Genomic DNA, 24,093 nt, shown 5'->3' with positions numbered 1-24,093 from the left:
ACCCATCATCAAGCTGAAGCAAAAATTAATTTAGGATCAAGCCTGCGCTGCATGTGGGGATGGTTAGAGTGCAGTTTCCTTGAATAAATTTAGATTTTTTTTAGGTTTCACATCGCAGTGCTTGCAGACAGAAAATAAACAAACAAGAAAAAAGTATATTAAAAAGGTCTCGTCTACCAAGGTTCATATATTCTGGGCTTTTTACGGAGCATACTGCTTGTATTGACCGCCTTTGAGGTGACAGCCGGGGTTTCTTCATCTGCACTCTTTGCACTTCTTATTTTCCTCTAGGTTTTATCTTTTCTATATGTAAATAACCTCCAGCCTAAACCTGATCCGTTCTGTGAACAAATTGCTATCTGCTGGATGCACGGAGTACAGGCGGTGGTTCAGGGGTGCGCATGGTAATTCTCTCCAAGGTGGTTCCTTTGTTGTCGTCCCTTTCTTGTCATCTCTCGTCGTTCCTCCTTGTAGGTATCTCATTAGAAGAGGAGGTGGCAGGGAGCACAATCAGGCTCTCCTTTCAATGCGTCCGCATGAAGCCTCACCTCATCAAACAAAATGAGTGCGCCCTCGCTGCGCTTCACTGGGAATTTTCAATACCGCTGGTTATGAAGTATTAATAGCAATGTTCCTGACAAGTCAGATCCCCTTTTCTATCTCTCTCTCCTCTCTGTTCTCTCCCCCTTTCATTCTGTCTTTGTTTCTCCCTTCAAACTGTCTGTTTTTCCATCCCAATTTCATCTTTCCTCTTTTTGTCCCAGTGCATCTTTGTACTGTCTCTTCCTCTCTGTTTTAATTTTGGCAGCTCCCATGAAGGCTCGCATAAAACATAAACTATTAAACATTAAACTGCATTCTGGATCTTAGAATTGTATTGTTTGGAAATTACAAGCTATTCATGAGGAATGTGTCTAAACTTTTTATTGTTTGGGGTAGGTGAAATATAAGTAATGAATATTTCGTGAAGAAATGTAGCTTACTTGGGACTATAAAGGCAGGACGCTGCCAACCAATGAAAGGTTCAACCGATAATATATGGAGCATTCCCTGAAACCAAAACCAGGCTGTGTGGTTTACAAGATTATGAGATGTGGTTTTAATGAAGGCAACCCCTTTTAGCCCACTCTGAATACTTATTTTTCCTACTAAAGCAGCACAAAATAGTTTTTTCTTGATAAAATATCAGTTTCAATATCATTTAAAGGAATATTTTAGGTATTGTCATCTTGGTATTCCTACTGGCAAGAAACAACCCAAAGTGACTTTGGACTCCCATCCTGGTTGACCCTTGTAACAACCGCATATAGCATTACCGCATTATGTCACATATCAACTTTAATGAAGCTAACTCACGGAGCTCGAGTGGACATCATGGGAGACGTGTCTAAGAGACTCAAGAAAGTAATGAGCGTAAAGAACAAGCGGCAGAACTGAACAGAACATAAAAGCGACTTAACCTCCACGCCCACACGTTGGTCCTCTGCGCTAAAGAAGAGGTTCTGTCGCAGCGCTTTAACTGCCTCGGTGAACCGGGGGCTACATGGGAACGTTTAACCGCCAGACTCAGATAAAAAGTTAAAAAAAGATATATACAGTACAGACCAAAAGTTCGGACACCCCTTTTATCATTCAAACAAATGGGGAAGCGTGTCCAAACTTTTGGTCTGTACTGTATCTTTAGCTTTTTTCTCGAGCACCTTTCTTTAGAAAAAATTATGAGTTAAAGACAGAGTTAAGACATTTGTAAGGATTTTGGAAAAGATGGAATGAGAATCTGATCACACTTTTTCTCCACAAAATGGAGAAAAAAATTGCATAATTGACCTCTCCTAATGTGTTTTTATCACTGTTTCACTTTGGTAAAATTATATTCACATACTTTCTATATAATATTAGTATAAAAATATAATATACAGCATTTCCACCTAAGCTGGTAATTTATAAAAAGCTGAAAAGTGAAGAATGATGTTGTTGCTGCTCACATATGCTCCTCACACACACCTTCTTGTTATTTATAAGATGAAAATGTCACGCTGTTATTGTTTCTAGGAGTTAGGATGAGGAATGATCTCCTTTCTTCTCTAAAGCAGTTACCCAGTGTTTCCCTGGCTTAAGGAGATAACAAAGGAAGTACTGAAGCTCCTTTCCTTCACGTTTTTAGTTTTTTTTCATGCTTCCAGGTCATTTTACTTAGCTGGGAAACCTCGACCAAACTAGTCTCTTGGAATCAGTTTTAAAATTGAACCAATTTTGAACATTTTTCCACTAATCATTAATCAGTTTTACAACTCATTTGGGTCTTTGCATAGTTATCTTCTGTAAGACCTTGAGGCGCTGCTCTTCTTTTTAACTAGTATGTTTAGTTAATCTTAATCTAGTTTATCCGTCCATTTCAACGTTCAACTCCATCACTTTTTTTTTTTTTTTGCAGATCATCTTTCAGGCAAGTTTCACCAAACACGGTCGGATTACCTGGTTGATTTGCCTTCGAACCGGTACACTTTCTCACTCCAGTCATCAAGGTCAGGGGACTGTATTTGACCGAGCACAGTCGTCGGGAGAATACCTGAAGGACGAGAGTAAAAGACACACAAAAAAAGTCAAAAATGTATTAGCTATAGCAATTAGTTTTACAAAAAAAAAAGCCTCTCCCCGTGGTAAAACCAAAATATTAGAGGTGAAGGGGGGAATGTGGAGGCTTCTTTGAAGAGATAAGGTGCCGGGCTACGCCTCATTGGCATGCACAGTCAATGTTTGATGGCACAGCAGGAAAATGTGCCCGCATTAGAATCACTTGCACTGTTTTCCCCCGTCTTCCAACAAAAAAAAAAAAAAAAAACGCCAAACACAGTGCTTTAATCTCTTTAGCCATGAAATAAGCCGCCTTTTAAAAGTGTATCCTGTTTATGTGCATGTCAAACTTTTGGACTTAAGCTGGAATTAATTGTTTGGTTCATTGCATGTTGTTGAAGTACATGATGGATTTGTATTAAAAGGTTAATGCACTTTCATGTGGAAAGACCCCGGAGAGGGAATCCACTAAAAATACATTACAGAAAACTTTAGTTTTTCTACCAAATTACAGTCGGCTGACAGATGGTATGAAGCGCTAAATAAGTGATGCGGGCTGCAGTGGGAGGCTGTGTGAAGTCGAGTGTGACAAGTACAATCTTAACAACATGAACATGGAGCACTCAGGAGGTGGTGGGAGGATCGCCAGAGGACCTGAAGGTTAGAGGAGTTTGCCTGCGATCGCAAAGACGCTGGTCAGGATCCGCTGGAACAGTCATTTATGAGGGAATGACAAATGTTCCTCGGCTACAACCACCTCAAGGATTTAAGGATGCCTCAGAGCAAGGCAGCCTATGACCCCAACTTCTCCACTGGAGGAGAAAGGATGAGTTTGCGATGTGAGAGTCTCAGGTGAAAAACTGGTATCACTAATACCTGTTCCTGGATAGATGAAAGTTACCAAGTACAAAAAAAAAATCTAAATGAATCTAAAACAACTTCTACATTTTGTAAATGTGACAAGCACAGATATCAAATCAATGGATTCTGAATTTTTGAGAGGTTCACTTTGATCCTCTACTAAATTAGGAAAAGATCCGTAGTCCTTTTCCAAAAATCTTTTTGCCTGTTTTAATCACATTACATTGAGCCACCATTGTGTTTTATAAATGTGGGGTTCCTATAGGCATGTTCGAGTCTGGTAGGCCTTTAATCTATTAACAGAAAAAAAGGTACAGAGATGCAACATCATGAATATGAAAAAATAGAAAAATGGAAACAGATTTTTATTTTATACAAACAGACTAGCCGTCTCTCCCATCAAACTGTCTGATCACTAGTGAAGTCCGTCATGGCTACAATCCCATGTACTACTTTTTGGAAAGCCTTCTGGGCATTTAGAGGCTGTGGACCATTCTGGGTACCAAGTGCAAATCGATACCAGTCAATATCAATATTTTGCAGGCAGTACCAATGTGGTGGTTGTACATGAGGTAAAATAGTATAACTCCATTAGCTTTTATCACTGACATTTGGGACTTTAAATCAAGTTCAGAGGCTAAAAAAGACATTTTTCCTTGGTGCCTTCTTTCGTCATAATTATTGAAAAAGTATATCACATAAGAAGGGTATAGTTTTAAGTGAAATTCTTAATCAATTGGACCATAAATAATAAAAATAAAGGAGATCGCCATTTCTCATTTATCCCATATTCCCATTTATATCTGGTACTGACAAAAAACCAAACCGTACCTTCATAACTGTAGACAATAAAGTGGGTGTGTCCAGGTAAGTGTGGGTGGTCATTCCTGTCGCCGATGACAACAGTCAGCGTGCTGGTTGAGCTCATAGGAGGAGAGCCGCTGTCAATCATGAGAATTGGGAGGCGGTACTCCTTCTGGCGCTCGCGGTCGAAGGTGCGTAGGGTGGTGATGGCCGCGCTTCCATTCCTGAAGTCTGTCAGGTTGAAGTTGGTGGCGTCCGAGGTGAGCATGAGGAGCCGGATGGAGAACGGGCCTCCGTTAGAGGCCGTGTCGCAGTCAGTGGCGTGAAGGAGCAGGGACGTTTCATTCATTCGTACCGCCTGGGTTGCTGGGGTGTTCTCCCACACCACGGGCTTATAGGGAGCTTCAAATTCCGGCCCGTTGTCGTTGATGTCGAGCACGGTCACCATGACGATGGCGGTGCCAGTCAGAGGTGGAGTACCGGCATCAGTAGCGAGGACCATGATCCTGTGCTGAGAGATTTTCTCCCTGTCCAGAGAATCGGCCACCACCACCCAACCCGACTGGTCCACCAGGAACTGACCGTACGGGTCGGACTCTCTGGAGATGCTGTACGAAAAGCGTCCGTTTTGCCCCGAGTCCAGGTCGGACGCGGTGACCTGAGCGACAATTGTCCCCACAGGGACATCTTCTGACATGGCGGGCGACTCGTAGAACTGTGGGAGGAAGACGGGAGCGTGGTCGTTGGAGTCCTCCACCTGAACCAGACAGTAGGCCAGACTGAAGAAATCTGCATCCTCAGCCTTCAAGGTCAGATTGAAAGATCTCTCTTGTGGTTTCTCAAAGTCGACCTTCTTCTTGAGTTTTATCACGCCACGTCTATTCAGCTTGTCCGTCTCCACAAAGAACTTCCTGTCCTCGTCTCCGCCGACGATGCTGAAGGTTACAGCAGCGTTCTCCCCCTGGTCTCCATCAGTGGCGGAAACTACAAGAACTTCACTGTTCACCTCGAGGTCTTCAGTCACCTGATGGACATAAAAATACAGGATTTCTTGTTGATGTCGACAGAAAAGCAGGTGCATGCTGAAAACTGAAAGTTTGCATGCCAGTCTCTCATGGCTCAGAGTCCAGGAGAGGTTGGCTTGTAACTCAATGTTTTTTTTTCAGAAACATGAAACAGAAACAACCAAACCATCTGTATTCACAATTACATCATGTAAGAGATCACCACAGTTACAATACTAGGCAGGCGACTAGAGGTTCTTTAGTGAAACCAAAACCCAGAACAGATGCAGTCCGGAAGTCCATAATATATCGGGCTCTTTCTGTGTGGAACAAGTTGCCAATTACGATTATTGAAGCAACGACTAAGGCAAGTTTTAAAAAACTTTTTAAAAAACACATTCATTTGAATCCAAATGTTATCTAAATCTGAGGGAATTAGATGGGATATAATTTAATGTATTGTGATGGTTAGTTTTAGTGTACTTTAGTTTGTTTTAATTTGAAGTCTATACCGTTTGTTTTTATGTTTTTTTTATGTCTTGCATTGTTTTTGTATATTTGCTTTACTTGTTTTTATTGTTTTTATGTTTTGTCAGACATGATATCTATTGTGTTTCATGTGATGTTTTGTTGATGTCTTATTGTGTTTACGTTTTGTTGATTTATTGTGTCTTATGTGATGTTTTGTTGTGTGTGGACCACAGGAAGAGTAGCTGCCACTCTGGTGGCAGCTAATGGGGATCCAATTAAATAAACAAATAAACAAATGCTTCCGGCAGCTTGACTTACCTGAGTGGAGTAGACCCTCTGAGTGAAAACGGGTGGGTGGTCATTAACGTCTGAGACTAGGATGGTGGCTGTCCCGGTTCCTGACAAGCCGCCTCCGTCACGAGCCTCCACCACCACCAGATACCGGCCTTCCGTCTCCCGGTCCAAAGAACGTAGAACGGTGTAGATCGTCCCCGTGGTTGAGTTGATGGCGAACAAGTTGAGGTTGATCTCATTGCGAATGTTCTTGATGATGCTGTAGGTGAGCATGGCGTTCCTGCCCTCGTTGGGGTCGTCCAGGTCCATCGCCCGCATCTCCATGATGGAAGTGTCTGCGGGGGAATTTTCGGGTACATGCCCGACAAAGCATCCGTCTACTTCCAGAGCTGGGCAGGGGAAGAAGGGGACGTTATCGTTGATGTCTGTGACTTCTAACAACACATCGGCGAATCCCGTGAGCCCAGCCCCCGCTTCATCGGTGGCGAGGACGAGGAATCTCCAGGCGGGCCGTTCCTCGCGGTCCAAGCGACGCTGGGCGTATATGGTCCCGGTGCGTTCGTCGATGGTGAACTCGCCACCGGCACCCTGGCCGTGGAGGGAGTAGCGGAGGGCGTTTTGGTCGGCCTCCTGGTCTGGATCGGTGGCGGACACCTGTGAAAAAGGTGACGAAAGAAAACTCCTTCATCACTCAGTGATATGCCAATCTGAATTCAGACGAGATGACATGAGATATGGAATAGATCTGTACGTCCAAACATTCACTCATTGACTGCGTTTACATGCAGTCAATAACCGTTTTAAAACCCGAATACTGGCAATAACCCGAATTTGCACGGCCATGTAAACACCAATAACCCCTTTGAATAACCCGAATTTGCTCATATTCGGGTTTTTAAAAACCTGAATATGACCCCTGGGTTACTCCTTTTAAAACCTGAATATTCGGTCATGTAAACGCCAAACGAGATATCCCCATCAAACGGAACATGAATTTGTTTTCTGCGCATGCTCTGTTCGCAAGGAATCCTGGTCTTTTGAGTCCAGGAAGTATTTCTAAACACGGAGAAACGCAAGACCACGCCACACTTTTGGAGTGAGGAGGAGACTAATTATTTTATAAAGAAGGATGAAGGATATGAACATTTTGGCATTTGTAGACGGTAGAAAGTACCGGGATAGAAGTTTTACAAGAAGGTGAGCGAAAAGTTGCGCAAAGCAGCATTTGTTTTGAATTTGGATACAGGAAGAAGAAGCGGAAATGACGGGAATTGCGTCATGATGTTCTCCGCGCGTCACTGGTTTGATCGAGAGATTCCCAAATGATTAATTACCATGTAAATGGAATACTCTGAATGTTTCAGTAACCGGAATATTAGCAATAACCCAAATTTTGACTGCATGTAAACTTAATCAGTGTTACTAATGGAAAGCTAGACATATAATAAAGTCACATACTGGAACTGATTTTTTTTGCCTTCTAAAAACCTTAAAATGTGTCACAAAAAGTGCCTGTTTGATTGTCTGACAGTTTTCTGAGCTATAAATGTGCATGAGCCCAAGACTGACTTATGTGTCTTGGCTGATATAACAGTCTCAGAAATAGTTAATTTACCTCATATCTGACACCTATGAATCTGCAGGATCTGTTTTTATGTTTGGGAAACGTCCATATGATGTTAAAAAAGACAATAAAACCCTTCAGATCTAAAACCAAATGTCTGTACCTCTACGTTTCAACCTTGAAAAGCCTAAAAAAAATACAGCAAAGTAAATGTCAAAAATGAAATTAGAAATGCACTTTACACATCAAAATGATCAGGTGGTTACAGCACCTTTAGTCAGGAACTTTAAGAAAAAAAATCTTGTAATTCATACTGATAAATAAAAATTTTAGCAATACTGAATAATAGAGAAAGAAAACACCAGCCGTTAGTTTTTCTTGGCAATAAATTATTATTTTTAGATGAGAACCGCAGCAGTTCGTTGTCACATTCGATTTGGTAAACTAGTCAAAGGTGCAATGTTGACGTGTCATTGCAGTTCAGTAACATTCTTCTTGTTACTATGAAGCTATTTCTTCTTGTTCCTTCCCCCCCCCAGCAAAGGGGCTCTTATCAAAATAGTAATTCATTATATAAAAATGTCAACCCAGCACATAGGACATGCAGCAGGGAGCAGATTGCAGCAGCTGGCCCTGCACACTGGGACTCCACAACACAGGAATAAACATTTCTCCCTTGTTTTGTCCTGTTTGCTTAATTAACCTGCCTCCCTGCTATCTCCCTGAACAAGAGGACAAGAGCCGCAGCGAGGAGACACGCTCTCGCATCTGTCACCGAGACGCACAATGCAATTAAAAGTTAATAGACGCCGACAAAGCAAGAAAAAGCACACTTTTACCCTTTCTTCTCCTCTTTTCTTACCAGAGGGGTTGTTTACAGAAGCCTTTGAAGTCCCCCGCCCCATCCGCCCTCCCCTCTTTCCGCAGCCACCTCCACCATGTTGTCTCTTTGCATTTCCAGACAACGTGATGCAGGTACATAAAAGTGAAGATGAGCGGTGGTGGCACCGCGGAGGAGACTGCCGCACAGGTGAAGTCAAAAAATATTCATTTCAAATTGGATTTTCTCCCCCGTTCGCTATCTGCTGAATTGTATTAGTACACGGGGCTGAGAGTTGTGTGCGCGGAGGGAGGGCCTGTTTGCCGCGTGCCAGAAAAACTATTGGGAATGCTAGCAAGGAACGAAACGCACATCAAATCAATTCCAGCAGGCGAGGGGGAAGCAGGCCCAGGTTGAGGACTAGGTGACACATGCCTCGCTGACGGAGATTACTTCCACGGCCTCCTAGATGCGCTTCCACCTTTTTAATCTGATTTAGCTTGGCGGCGCTTGCACATTACGGTGAATTACCGAAGAAATGTGTGACGAAAGGCGAATGAAAGCTAAAGAAGAAGGTCAGCTCTGACTTTTCGCCGGCAACTTTTCAGACGGCTCACTCAGGAGGTTCCTGTCAAACGCTGGTGCCTTCAGCAGCTGTTTCAGTGTTAGACTGCGTCATACATGTGTGATATGTTAGGATGAGGACACCGGATCTCCGTGGAGGTGTTGCTCCGGGCTAGTTCACCTCCACGTTTAAGGCGTAACGAGAAGTGTTAGATAAACCTGGTACATTTTCCACAAATTCTTTACATAAGATTTGTCATTTTGACAACAAATTCCTTTACCCTGAAGGACTAGTCTCCCACGTTAACATTTGAAATAATTTCATTAGAAATGGTTTGACATTTGATATTTGATCAGTGGTTATGGTTAAAAGATGTGGCGCATTAGTAAGAAAAAACCAAAGCACATTTACTGTGAAATCAATCCATCGTTTTATCTATTTTCAGTCTCCACTTGTACCGCACAGGGTCTCATTAGCACCTGAAGGCAAGTAAGTAGTGAGTTTTGTATTATTTTTTTGGGGAGAAAAAGTACTTTTGGTACATTAGACTCATGCAAACACAGCCACTAACCTCCAGGATGAACACAGGGAGCAGGGTGAGCTCCTCCGTCACCGTGGCGTGATACTCGGTCTGGCTGAAAACGGGCGCCTCATCGTTGCGGTTGACCACCTGAACCACCACCAGCGTCTCGTTCTCCCACTTCCCGTCAGAAGCCACCAGCCGCAGCTCGTAGCGCTGAACCATCTCGTAGTCGAGTGGCTGAGCCACGAAGACGGTGCCCACCTCGGGCTCCACGTCAAAGGTTCCCATGGTGTTTCCTGAGGTGATCTGGTAGCGCAGCTTTGCATTGGCACCTGGACGGAAGAAATGGAGCTGCTGTCACTTTGTGCTGTTTTTATATGTATTTGGTTTTGTGTCAGTGGGCCCAATTAAGCAATGCTCCCGCTTGGCACATATACACTCACCTGACACTTTATTAGGTACACCTGACATATCTAATAAAGTGGTAAGTGTATAACATCATCGTATGATTTACCGTATATTTATACTAGTAAATGAGGAAACACCTAGGGAGATCGCTCAGGGACATCCAGAGCAGTGTTTTGTGCTTGCTGTCAACCCCCTGCATGGTTTATTCCAATTACTCCAGCTTGCTCATAGGCCTATTTAAGGACCAAAAGGGACTCATCTCTTCATGCATTCTGATGTCTCTTGTCTGCCACGCTCACTGTTGCCGTTGATTCACTTTTCATGCTCACCGCTGCTCTGAAAATCCCATTTCCTCCCCAAAATCCATCTGTAGGCTCTCAAGGGGCCTATGAAAGGGGTTAAATTATGTTCTCCATGTTCATCACCCTAACTCCTCAATATCTCTACGTATGCCTAACAAAGTTGGGACTGATTAGATCAGAATCAGAATCATCTTTATTGGCCAGGTTCGAACATTGTCCAACAAGGAATTTGACTCCGGTAAATTCGCTCTTTGGTGATAAAATAAAATAAACAATAAAACAAATGTGGTATTTCTAGATCGGACCCCGGATGCCAAAACTCAAGTGTTTCATCATGAAGAAAGTATTTTAAATCTTGACTGGGAATATTGACCAACCGAATTACCTAAAGACAGAATGTAATTACTGATAGGATCAATATCATGGTGAACTGTAAATACCACCTCGGGTCAAAATCCAGACACATGAAGGAAATTCCTTCACAATGCAGTGGACAGCAATATCAAGTTCACCAGAGAGGATGCAGAAAACAACAAAAGAAAACAAAAACAATGACAAAAGGCTGCCATTTTTGGCATGTGATCTGCATATTGAGGAGGATAAAAGTCTGAACACAGGTTTACCGGTAAACTACACACATACACCAAACCTTTTTTATTTATTCATTCATTTATTGATTGAGTTCTGCTTGGCCTTTTTCAAGTCAGCCAAGAAAGCTGGAAAAACAGGAATGTCTAAGAAACTCAGAGGGATCTTTTCTAAACATAAGATATTAACTTCAAACCCAACAGCACCCTCTGGCAAAAAAAACGGTTCATCCTAAGGAGAAAGCATGCAAGTAAAAACTGCGGTTTTGGATAATGCACGACCTTTACATCTGAGAAACTAAACTCGACAAATGCTGGCACAACACAGGAGAGTCAGCTCATCAGGTCATTATTTAAAGGTCCACCTGAACCTTAGGGATAACAAACATTCCTACGAAGACAATAAAGCTCACAATTTGGACAGAGAACAGATAGTTTAAAAGAAGCCATCTATGTGAAATTGGAAATTCCAACACTAAAAAGAGGAGGTGGACTCAGGTTTCCCCCTATAAAACACCTACAATGCAGCCTTGAATCTCCAATCTAGCTGGGTAGAAGGTAAAAAATCTTCAAGACAGTTACCCTGACTTAAGTTACCTGTGGCACCATAGATCTCCATGTTCAAGAAGGTGTTGAAAACCGTCCTCTTCCAAGAACACCCTCCATCGTGAACTGCACTCCCCTATAACTTCCCGAGCTGCACTTGAATGTCGTCTTAGTGGCAATTATTTAAATAGTTTTTTATCTACACCTGCTTTGTGATCTACTATGTTACTGTACTTTGACTGTTTTCCTCTGCTGTAAGTCACTTCAGATTAAAGCGTCTGCTTAATGTAACGTGAAGGGTTTAATACAATATCCCAAAAGTTCAGGTTCGGAAATAGTCTGATGCAAACAAAGCTCAAAGGAATATTTTAACCAATTTTAATCTTTCTTTCTTTCTCTTTCTCGGCAACGCGGATTAAACTGAACTAAATGCATAAATTATATTGAACATGCAGTTACATCTTTAATACAGTTGCAGGCAAAACAAATATTGTGGAGTTTCTGACTTTTTAAGCACCATGAGCTGTCGACTGGACGTCTCATTGGGAAGTCAAACTTTTGAATAATATCTCAGTAAACACACGGGCATATACAAGGTCCTCAAACCTTCTGGCTGGCAAGAGATCATACAAACACTGATGACCAAGCGCAGACTGCAGCAACTAATATTCTCAAAAACCATGTATTTGTGTCTCTCCCACAGTGGGGATCATTAGATCCTGTCCACCACTCGCGTAGCTCACATATACTGACGCAGACACAAGAGTTGGTATTCCATTGCTGCAGAGGACACGACATTGGCTTAAACCATTTGTCCGTCAGCTCAACTTGAATCATAACCTCAAACTTACCATATCCTAAAGATTTATATATATATATATATATATATATATATATATATATATATATATATATATATATATATATATATATATATATATATATATATATATATATATATATATATATAAAAAATACATTTAAGGCCCAATAAAATTGTTGTTTACCCTTTGGCTGCAGCATTCCCAGCCTGCATGACCAGGGATCTCCTACATGGAACATGTCCAGAGACTTTTCAAAGTAGGTTGCTCTGCATGCAACCTGGAAAAATGCATGAACCACCTTATATGACGTAAAGGAGCAGCAGCTCAACTCTGAGCTCCCTCCATGGGCCGACACCTAACGAGTACACCATCGCTCGCTATCTGAGCACAGACGAGAGCTGAAATTTATGTCAACTCTTAAATTCTCAGAGATGCCTTGAAGCCAACTTCTCTCTTCCCCCCCGATGCTCTGGTACAACATCTACATTACTGCTGACTCTGTCTGTCTCAAAAAATCCACTTTCCCTCCAACCCACTAACCATAGGACCCCAGGATACTTGAACACTCTCACTTGGGACAGCAACTCATCTTCATTTTGCAGTGTTAACACCCCTAAAAAAACACCATCTTCTTTCTTTCTTCTTCTCCTTCTTCAGTTTCAGTTTGAATTTTGAGTCTTCAGGTGGCAGTGAATAAGAAGCTGTTATGCCACCGTCGTCAATACAGCCATCTGAGTACTGTGAAAGACCCTTATAACACAAAAGGTCTGCCACTGCATCAAGGGGGTAAGAAAAATACTTGGCTTGATAAATTAATTCCTTTCCAAACATTGTGAGTTTGCTAAACTGGAGCATTCAGGTGTCTGGTAACACAATGCCAAAGAGGTAAGATCTTGTAAGCTAAGGTAAGGCTCGTTGTAAACCTAGCTTCATCCTGCGCTAGGGCTACACTGCAGCGGCACACCAACATGATCCACTGAGCGATGCCCCTCACCTGTTTTCTCTCCTCTTTCTCTCTTTCCTTTCTTCAGCTCCATCCATAGTTATCGATTAGAAGTATCTCATGAACATAATCAGGCTCCATTGTGCTTGTCCTCTTTTTCTCTTCTGTCCATGTTTGCAGGCAAGAGCTTAAAGAGCTTCATCCTGATCTGCATTCCCGCCCTCTGACCACCTGAGTGTCTGCTGTCTAAATCTGTTTATACAGTCCTCTCTGTCGTCCACCAACTAACCATGTATCAGTCATATGTACGTACAACTCTAAGCTCTCCTGCTCACGGATAATTAATACTAATATCTTCTGTTTTGTACCTTTGACAATATACTGTATCTGTGCATCTCATCTCTCTGTTCGTCATTCTCTCTTTCCTGTCTCCCTTTTCCTGCTCTGCCCAGCTGGCCTTCGGCAAGAGCATCCTCCCTTATGATCCAGGTCCTGCTCAAGGTTTCTTCCCTATTTCCTTGCCACTGTTTAACTTAAGCTTTTTCTCCCGCAAGAGGAGTTTTTACCTGCCATTGTTAATTTAATAATTTCTCACGGGTCATGTTCTGGGTCTCTGGAAAGCGCCTGGAGACAACTTGTATTGTAATAGACACTGTATAAATAAAATTGAATTGAATTTGACTAAGTATAGCTAGTTAGGAAAAAGCCATTTTTGTCCAATATTCATCAGGCCCTGCGTCTATCCTCCCCTGATATCCTTTTTCACCTTATATCTCGTTTGCATTCTCAGATTTTTTAAATATTTCTTCCATTTCTGCTCACTCTCCCCCTCATTCCTGTCCTTTCTCAAATGGATTCTCCTCTAGATGAAGTGGAGAAATGCTAACACACACACACACACACACACACACACACACACACACACACACACACACACACACACACACACACACACACACACACACACACACACACACACACACACACACACACACACACACACACACACACACACACACACACACACACACACACACACACACACACACACACACACACACGTTTATAGCCCAGAGGCAGGTCTGTCTGGATTCAGTTCACTCTCCCGTTTTACCGGCAACAAGGAGACTTTAGGAGACAAACACCATCTGTGGAGACATGGAGGACCTTCATTACGTCACTGGGGAGTGTGCGTTTGTGTGTTCGAGGAAAAAGCTTAAGTGCACTGGTCCGTCAGAGCCTTTAAGCACGATCTGTCGTGACGCTCACCGAGCGTCTCAGCGTATGTGTGTAAATGGGAATATGTGTAAATGTGTGTAAGGGGAATGGCTACAGCAGTTTCTGCCTTAGGCAGCCTCCCTAATGATCAGTCTGGCCATATGGTGCTGCACTCTTAACATACACAAGTACACACATGCACACACACACACACACGCGTACACACCGGGGGATAGGGCTGATTTAATTCGCAGCCTAGCAGGAGAACCAAAATTGAGATTAAGGTCAGATCTCTGCTCCTCGAGAGATGGACCGGAGGGGAATGTTGTCCCTGAGCACAGACTGCAGGTCGACACTTTGAAGGACTAAACTCATCACTAGAGGAATTTTCCTTTCATTTCAAAAGCACATTAGAAAGTATTACAAGTTGTTGCCTCAAATGGCTGCAAGTGATACTGCAGCCTTTAAAACTCAGTTCACTGCGGTGCCCAGAAATCTGGTGTAATGCTTGAGTTCTGCTTTGATTCATAACTGATACAGAACATGGGCCCCAGTATGTTACAACTGGGAAAATGTGGTGTAATTCCATCTTACATCTCACAGCGTTTGCCTTAAAGTGGAATGGGACATGATACCATGGATATGATTTAGCTAATAAACCCCTTTTGTGCTGTGATGAGACTACAAATTACAACAACTGGTAACTGTGTCACATTAAGCAATAACAGTCCTGCTGTGATTTGTGCTACATTCATGTCAAATGGAGGTTTTCTGCAATTAGCAGTTTCTGAGATTTGATACATTATAACCAAAGTAAAAAAAAAAAATTACTAGAAGAATGAATTTCTCTGAAAAAATGAGTAATAACTGAGGAGCAATAATATCTGAGGGGGCAGGTGCTTGAAAAAGCACCAAAGCATCTAAAAGCTACTGATCAATTTATTCATTGCTAAAGAAACATATTAATACCAAGTGTAAATTCCAATTTTTCATTAGATTTGTGTTTTTTTCCTTTTTTGAATAATAGTATTCTTTTTCATCCATCCATCCATCCATCCATCCATCCATCCATCCATCCATCCATCCATTTCCACTTATCCAAATTCGGGACAGAAGCATAAACAAAAGCCCTCATCCCCACAGTTTCCACCTTGAATCGCCACCTTATAGTAGTGGAAGAGTTCATGTCTGAACGATCCCAGAAGCGGGTGCTGCTATGGTTCCCCAAGACAAATCGGTCCTAGGAGATGGGCCAGACATGGGCGATTCAAATACTAATATGCGTTCCACCCTGGAGCCGAGCCTGGGGAAGGGGCTTGTTCAAGAGCGTCTGGTTACTAGGCTTTCAATCAAGAGGCCCGGTCGGCTTGAGTCAAATAAATGATGTGGATGGCCCGTCCTGCGGGCCCAGCACCTGCAGGAGGGGCCATTGAGTCAGGTGCTACAGTATGTGGGACAGGTAGCGGCCTAACATATGGGCCATGGGGTGCAGACCCTCTGTATTCATTTTATGAACCATAATTAAGTACCGGTATATGGAAGAATTTGTGACCTGGTTGAGTTTTTGTTGTATTTCTGTTTATCTTGTTTGTGTTACAAAGCACCCCAAAGAACAATGCCATTATTTTATGACTGTTTATTTGAATCACTATATGCAGATGGCAAAGGAAAAGGTAACATCAGTGGTTTTCCTGAGAATGTGGTTATTAACTTCAGTTCACAGGGATTAAAATATGAACTATGAAAAACCGAAGAGCAACACAGCCAATGCATATCTGCTCCATTTCTAGAGTGAGGCTGCAGCAGCACAGTGGCACATTGTTAGAACTTACCCCCGAATACCAACAGGGCTCCTGTTCTGAACCTCACATTTGCATAAGTTTGTGTGGTGTTTCTGTTTAGTGCACCAATTTCCTCCAAGAGTTCACAAAATTATACACTAACGTAACTGTTTCTGCCAAACTGGTCACGGCTCTGAGCATGCACGGTTGTCCGTCACACCGCGTTAGCCCTTTGATGGACTGGGGACTAAGTCTCTCGCTCAAAGTCAACTGGGACAGGCTGCAGTTCCTCACAACTCTGAGCATACTGAAGTGGTGATAACCCTAGTTTTGCTTTCCTGTGTCATGCCTATTAAAGATCATAAGAAGAAAAAGACCTGAGATGCACTTCTGGGATCAAAAGTGTAAATGATCCGGGCATGACAGGAGACAAAATTAGGTCTTTATTCTAACTCTACTGCAGCAGTGTGTCAGCGAACGATTGCGCTGTATCATGCAGTTATTTACTAGAAAGCTCTATCCATACTGCACAATTATCTGATAAGATGGCGCTTATACCTTCAGTCAGTCAGCTTCCAAGGAGGAAATTATTATGTAAAAGTACCACGTGAGCAACATTAGCGTTTATCTTCTGGGTTTCAACCTCACTGTGCTCCTGCTCCCTGCTGAGCTTCCCTTTGGGAAGGATGATACTAAACTCCCACCAAGGGGGGATACAGATGCAGAGTGTATATTGGAAACAGCGAGCAGCGGGATGGCAGTCTGGTGAGCACCGTGGCAGCAGGCATGCAGTGAAGGAATGAGCGGAGTGCTGAGTGCTTAAATACCTCATCAGGATCAAAAAGGTGAGTTGCAGTGAGAAGAGCATGCTGTGTGGATGCTGCAGCAGACATGAGTTGGCTGGCAGGCCCTGCATTATTTATCAGACTTGTTACTCACTCTGACTGGAATCCCTTTTGATTATGAAGTAGCAATCGTTGCGTGCCACATTCAGTTACGTGCTATCGTCTCCGTCACACGTGTCTGTCTGCACAGGAGCGTCACTTCTGGTCCGTGTGAAATGACCAATCACTCACACTCGCTCGCTCATCCTTTATCATCATTCAGGCTCAGTGCAGCGGTAGGTGTTTGTGCGTGTTTACTAAACCCCAAGGCGACACTTGAAACACCAAACTCAGCAGAATTGAGAAAAAAAAAAAGAAAAGCCTCTTGATCTCATTACTGAACACTTTTAAATCGGCACATTTTCCACTGGGAGGCCCAAATGGGTCCAGAAAACTCCACGGGTGACAAAAGCTGCTGCGTTTAATCAGCTTTCGGGTGAAGAGGGGGAGAAGAGTGGTAATCTAAACCCACACATCCAGCCCCTCCACCCCACCTTCGACAACTCCAACAAAGTTGAACTGAAATAAATGCAGGAGTTTTATATCACACTGTGTGTGTGTGAGTGTGTGTATCCTCTAACTGTGTGTGTGTTGGACAGTTTTTATCTAGACTGAACGTCACTGGTCCTTCAACCTGTCAGCTTCCACAAGAAACCGGACATAATGTACAACCTACACACACACAGTGTTGAAGTCAAGGTGACAGTTCAGCTGCTTCAATCACAGGATAAAACCTTCAGTGCAGTTTGAAGCTCATCAATCTCTGATTGCAGCGTTAACTCTTTCAGAAATTTCTTTCTTTACCCCCAGTGACCTTAAACTGTCCATAACTGCTATACGCTGGATATACACCAATATCAGCAGGCATATATCAGCAGGCCTACATGGGAATGGAAATATATTGAACCAAGAAACACATTTCCTCCCTGGATAGTGTGTCTTGAATCTGTTTCTGGTCTAACATATCTGCCCATGCTCTGCAGCTGTATTAGATATATAGTAGAATTACATATAAGCAAGATTACAATATTGGTTCAATGCAATTCACTTTACTTGTATAGCACCATTCACAACAAATTACAAATTCAAAGTTTCCAGAGAAGTCTGAATGATATTCCTGTTCAGTGGAATTCATCCACTGCTGTACACCACATCATATAACACCATCTCTGTTTGACAACAAATGAAAAACAGATCCATTACATTTCCACTGCAATTTTAGTCAGAGATCCAAGAGTAAACTAACTAACAAATACTGTAGATCAGGAACTAAAGAGAGCATAAGGAGTCAAAGAGCAGACAACAATCAGAAAAGACCTGAACCTTCACTCGCAATCAACCGACCAAACAAAAAGGGAACCGATATGATCAACTAGGACTGTATCTTTAAGATGATTACTGTCACAGATCATTTATAAGACCTTAAAGATGCAAATACTGCAATCCAGTGGACACAAATCTTATCTCATCTTATGGCTTTTAAGAGGAGTTATGTAACCATAACTTCTCTATAAAGTATGATTAAGGTGATTTAGGGTCTTTAAGTTCATTTAATGAATAGAAGACACTCAATTACCAAGTTTCAACCTTTTAGTTTTGTATATTTTTTGTCCAACAGCTGGTTTGGTACGAAATGCTCTATTCTTTTAATAAAAAATATAGATTGTTCATTTAGTCAGATCTTCCTCGTGAGGGCAGTGATTCCTAATTACACTTTCAGAAGTGCGTCACTGGAAAGTTACTGCATTTTAGAACAAACTATAGACATAAAGCCCTCATATCCATACGACTAAATAGGTTCATTTGTTCATAGCCTTCAATACAAATCAGAGGGATGTCCCCAAAGTTTGGACTCCCGTAAGTGATCAAGGTAACAATGTCAGCATTACCTGATCAGAAGGGGGGACTGAGATCCTGTGACCTCAACGAACAAATGGGATCACTCCTTCTGATATCACTTATAGGCTATGAATATTTCCATATCGTAGCAAATATTATTCTCACGTGTTTCTGCATTTGTACACTGCTACTCTGTGCCAAGGCCTACAAATGCATACGTTTGTGTTATACATTACTCATTCACTTGTTTTTGAGAGGACAGACTGATAAAATCACTACACTAATCCATCATTCATGATAATAGATTTCAAACAAAGCTTTTCATTCCTATATTTGTTTTTAGCTGAATGTCAAACCAGTAGAAGAGGTTTCATGTAAAGATACACAATGAGAAAAACATGTGCTTATTGGGGATTAGTGGTAGATATTCAAAAACATGCGTACAACTCAACAGATATCTCTTTCTTAACTTGCAGTGCTGACTCAGCAGGGATCAGATTTGAGGTTTTAGTTAATCCTAGTAAGACCCCCACCTACCTGGCTAGTTAGGAAGGTTTTAGTGGGATGTTTGAGCTTAGATGGCTGATGCTCCTTAGCTCAGTCTCTGGACTCCTGAGTGGTATGGAGTCGGGGGTTGTTAATAATTACTGCAAGGAGTCCTTGGTAAGACTAAGAAACTGCATCAAGCATCAGCATTTTGGAGGGACTCAGCAGGCATTTGCAATCTTTGCATTTCATAATCCCATGTTCAGCATCTTTCTGAACCTTGCAGGGATCAGTCTGGAGGGAATAAGTACTAAATCGAGACATTTCCAGCAACAACGGCACATGAGAGAAGCAGCTACATGATCATAGGTATCATGGAAATTACAAATCTCAGGAGTCTCAAATAATTGGATGCTAGAAAGTGGAAAGAGTCTTAATGAAGTCTAATACAAACAGTATGGCCAATAAAATGAAGTCGAACCAGACAACCAGAGAATTGATGAAAATTAACAAAATAGTTTTTGAATTTTTCCAACGTCTTTGTTGCCGTAGAAAATACTAAGTTAAAACTTAAAGTGGCACAAATTTCTCAGTGAAGTTGATGCATGTTCTTTATTTCACTTTTATGCCATTTGGATATTTAGTCATACATTTGCACCTCCAGAAATTTAGTTGGAAAACACAATTCAGACAAAATAGGTAGATCCTGATAAATTATTTAAATTCAAATAAAACTTTGAAATAGTACAGTTAGTAAACTGCACAGGCTGCAATTATTATTGTACATTATGTGGCGTCTGACGAAGGCTTTAATATATTTGCTGATCACTGTAGTCAGAGAGTCAAAGCTACAGTCACCAATGAGAAGTGCGGTTCTCCTCATTTACTTGCAACACCATGAGCCCATAAACACTATTAAAGCAGCACTACAGGTCACTGTAAAAACATAAAAAATAAACAGTCATGAAATTCTACTTCTGATATTTCTGCTAAGTTAATGAAACGTAGGGATAATAAACTCAGTTACCAACTTCTTGGCTAAAGACATAATAGCTACCCAGAATTGTATGCAGAACATTTGATAAAAGAAGAGATGGAGCTGAAAAATGTGGAGTTTTTGTGTCATGTTTCAGGGGAGGAGGACCCAAATGTAAGAGATGAGCAATCAAACAGTCCTCTAAAAAGCAGGATCTTCAAACCCCCCCCAAAAAAAATCAACCAACAGGCAACACAAGGAGTAATGAAACAAAGTACAAATGACTGACATCGAGACAGACAGAGGCAAGGAGAAGGATGGGCAGAGCGATGCGGAAAGACGATGAATCTGACGGATTAGCAGAGAAGGAAGGAGACGAAGAACAATATCCAGCATAGACACTGAAAGATGCTCAAATGATAATAAAATCGAAGCCACACTAAAATATCAAGCAGAAAAAAAAAAAAATCAACTGATCCAGAAATATAAATTAAATTTTCCAAAATTATAAAATAGTCACAAAAATACTATGAAACAAAAGAACACAGGAAAACAACAACCCAACAGAAACCCTATGTAGATGATAACAACGGCAATTGATTTGTAATCAAGTAGGATGACAGAGTCCAAGTTGAACCACACGATGAGCGATGCTCCAACACGTCTCAGAAAACCATTACAGAGGAATATTGAGTCTGGCCTTGGTATTGCAAATCAAAGCATGATTACAATAATTGTCAGTTAAAGTGCATTGCGATATTTTTCCCAAATCTTTTAGGCCTATTAAATACCATTCCTCCCTCATGAATAACATTTTAGATACCAGTAAGCATAATTTCCAAGACGGCCCTCTTAACTTCTACACTGATTTTTTTTCTTCTTTTAAATCAAGCCAGCTCTCTGTAAAAAGGAACTGTTTTTTGATAAAAAACTCCCCAATGGCTTTATTATTTGGGATTTGCTCCATAATACGTCAAAAGAAAAAAGAAAACACATCAAAACCACAAAAAAAAAAAGAAGTGGTGGGATATATTTTTAAAGATTGACATGAACTGACTCTTAACTCAAAATGTTGCCCACTGGATTCATTCTCACATGATAACAGCTAACAGTGGGAAAGTGATGTTGTTAATACTGATTTAATTCTGTGGTCTTGATGGGCTCTACTGGAATGTAATTTCGTTGTGTCGGGACGCTGGCTCAATGACAAATAAAGCTATTTCAGTTTCAATTAATTAACAAAACCAAAGTAACACCTTAGAGATGCGTGTTATATGCCAGCAGTGTTACGTATCCTTCACTTGAACTGAATCATCTCTTGAATGTGACTTAATATATATCTGCTTGACTGAGTTAATTATACACCTTTACTCCGTTTGTAGCAGCGCATAGCTGAGAACTGGAGGCATCCGTTACTGAGTTCTTGTGCCGAGCAGTTCCCTTGTTTTATTTTAAGCATATACAAAAATATGGCCAATTCTGATATCCGATAAAACTGTAGGGAGAAAGTTTGGAGAAATGAGAGGAAGGAAGATGAGTGACAGTAAGTCTGGGGATCTCCTGAGGGAATCAGAGTAAATCTGAAATAATATGAAGCAGAATGTGAATGAGTCACACTGTATGAAAGCGGATTGCAGTAAACAAGGAAAAAAAAAAGGTTAAAGATTAAAAAGAGAGGGGAGAAAAAACTTTCCTCCGCTCCCACTCTGAGTAAAGAAAACCTCAGAGGCATCGAGTTGGCACCGGCAACCGCCATTAAGAAGCAGAGAGCAGGAAAGAGAGAGGCATTTTTTTCTCACTTGCTTTTTGATATTTTTTTTTATCTTTTTTAGCTCCTGCTGCTTATTGGTTTTTTTTTTTGCGGAGGAGGAAGAGGAATGAGGGACAAACAAACAAAGAGACAAACATCAAAACTGCCGACCTCAAGGGAGCAGCGGCGCTCGCTAACGAGCTGTGACAAGCAAGAGAAGAAGAAGGAGGAGACGCGCAAAGGAGATACAACAGAGGAGACAAAACAAGGAAAGGAGACGACGAGTGAGGAAGGCAATGAGGAGGAAAAGGGGCAAAAAAATTGAAGGGAAAACATAAGTGCCAGAAAGGCAGAAAAAGACATTAATAATAAGAATCTTGAAAAAGGCCAAACTTTTTCAACCTCTTTAAATCCCAGTGATCACATACAGATTAGTTTTATTAGTAAAAAAAAGAAAGAAAAGAAGACCGCATAGGAACTACACACAAGAACCAGGACAGACACTCCCTCTATATCTGCTACTAATGACCAGGGACAAACATAATTCAAAGCTCATTTACAGGATTTCCTGTCTGGAAGACACTTAAACCATTATCTCAAGCAGCCACATGTAACACATCATTTCACATTTCAGTTTATTGCATTGCATTACGTTCATTAAGCAGACACTTTTATCCAAAGCAAATTACAGGAGAGGAGCACGTTTGGGGCCAATGTGGGGTTAAGTATCCTGCCCAAGGACACTTTGGACAAGTTGAATGGGAAGCTGGTGATTGAAGCTGCTACCTTCTGACTGAAGGACGTCCACTTGAAAATGACGTGCCATTATATCAGTATACATTTCATTAAGAAACATTTAAGAAGCAACATATGTGTATTTGGTTTATTTAAACTCTTAGCCCTGAACTACAATTTTTTCCCAATTCCAAAAAAGAGATGTGCCTATTCGTCTGCAACGTATCAATTCTAGGTCTGACTGGGAAACGGTGTGAGTCTGAAAATGAATCCTGCAGGACCAGCATGCACCTGTGGAGTCAACATCCTGGACCAGGAGCTTCTTGAGTGAGCTACTTGTCAAAGAGGGAGAACAAGTGACCCACTTAATTCTTTTCTTGCACAGAATATTGCGGACCAAAACAAGAGCAATGAAATATAAAAAAATAAAAACAAAGCCTAAAAAGCAAACGCAAACAGGCCCGATGGCTAAATGCAGAGCATGGATGTGATTTAAAAAGTCAGAGGAGGAAAAAGACAAAAGGAAAAGGAAACGAGAATAAATTATTTAAAGCGGTATGGAGTGCCGAAAACATTAAAGAGAGGAGAGGAGGATGAATAAAATGAAAGGAAGAAAAGAACTGACATGAAGAGTGGGGGAGAACAGATGAGAAAATAAGTAGAAAATGAAAAGGATGAGAAGAGTAAAAAGATAGGAGGATCGAATAAAAAACAAGACTAATCAGAAAAAAGAGACCGAAAGGAAAAATGCCAAAGGAATAAAAGAAGAGTTCACTGATTTCATTAATTTCCTCTTTGAGATTAAAATTGTCTTCAGCACGAGACTTCGATCAGTCTGACTGAACTGACATGAATCAATACCGAAAGTGACTTCAGTGGAGCCACAGACGATAAAAACCAGACTGACCTTCATCCTCGTCGTTGGCCGTGACGGTGATGAGGACGAACCCAACCTCCTTGTCCTCCTCCACGCTCACCTCGTACACCGGCTGGGCGAATGCCGGGGCGTTGTCGTTGACGTCAGTGATGAAGATCCTGATGTAGGCCGTGTCTGAGTGAAGACACAATCTTTCTTTTACTTGTATGTTTTTTTGGTGAATCCAGTGCATTAACCCTTTAAAGCCAGTCAGTACTTGACATCTCAGAGGGTTATTAGAGAATATTGAAAGATCCTCTTTTACTTTGTAACTTTTTTTCCCCCACATTTCCATGTTATGTAGGTCTTCTGAGGTTATCAAATATGGTTGATTTCCCCTGCTAAAGGGTTAATGGGTTAATGTTGCACTTTAACACTGTGATTTATTGATTTAAAACATGGTTGTGGACTAAAGTAA

The 24,093-nt window shown here is 41.5% G+C and overlaps 1 protein-coding gene across 1 annotated transcript in view; it reads right to left on the bottom strand.

Moving 5' to 3' along the window:
- Positions 1-24,093, bottom strand: part of si:dkey-22o22.2 (neural-cadherin) — a gene marked incomplete at its 5' end in the record, with an annotated part of 158,590 nt that overhangs the window by 19,311 nt on the left and 115,186 nt on the right. Inside the window, 5 exons of the mRNA XM_061717353.1 lie at positions 2,476-2,569; positions 4,267-5,263; positions 6,033-6,662; positions 9,529-9,812; positions 23,667-23,810. Of these exons, the coding sequence (XP_061573337.1) occupies positions 2,476-2,569; positions 4,267-5,263; positions 6,033-6,662; positions 9,529-9,812; positions 23,667-23,810 (2,149 nt within the window). The remainder of the gene's footprint in view (positions 1-2,475; positions 2,570-4,266; positions 5,264-6,032; positions 6,663-9,528; positions 9,813-23,666; positions 23,811-24,093) is intronic.

Source organism: Cololabis saira, chromosome 3 (genome assembly GCF_033807715.1).
Source record: "Cololabis saira isolate AMF1-May2022 chromosome 3, fColSai1.1, whole genome shotgun sequence".
Lineage (NCBI taxonomy): Eukaryota > Metazoa > Chordata > Actinopteri > Beloniformes > Belonidae > Cololabis > Cololabis saira.
Note: the sequence above shows the minus strand (reverse complement) of the source record. Positions and strands in the feature narration are given on the sequence as shown.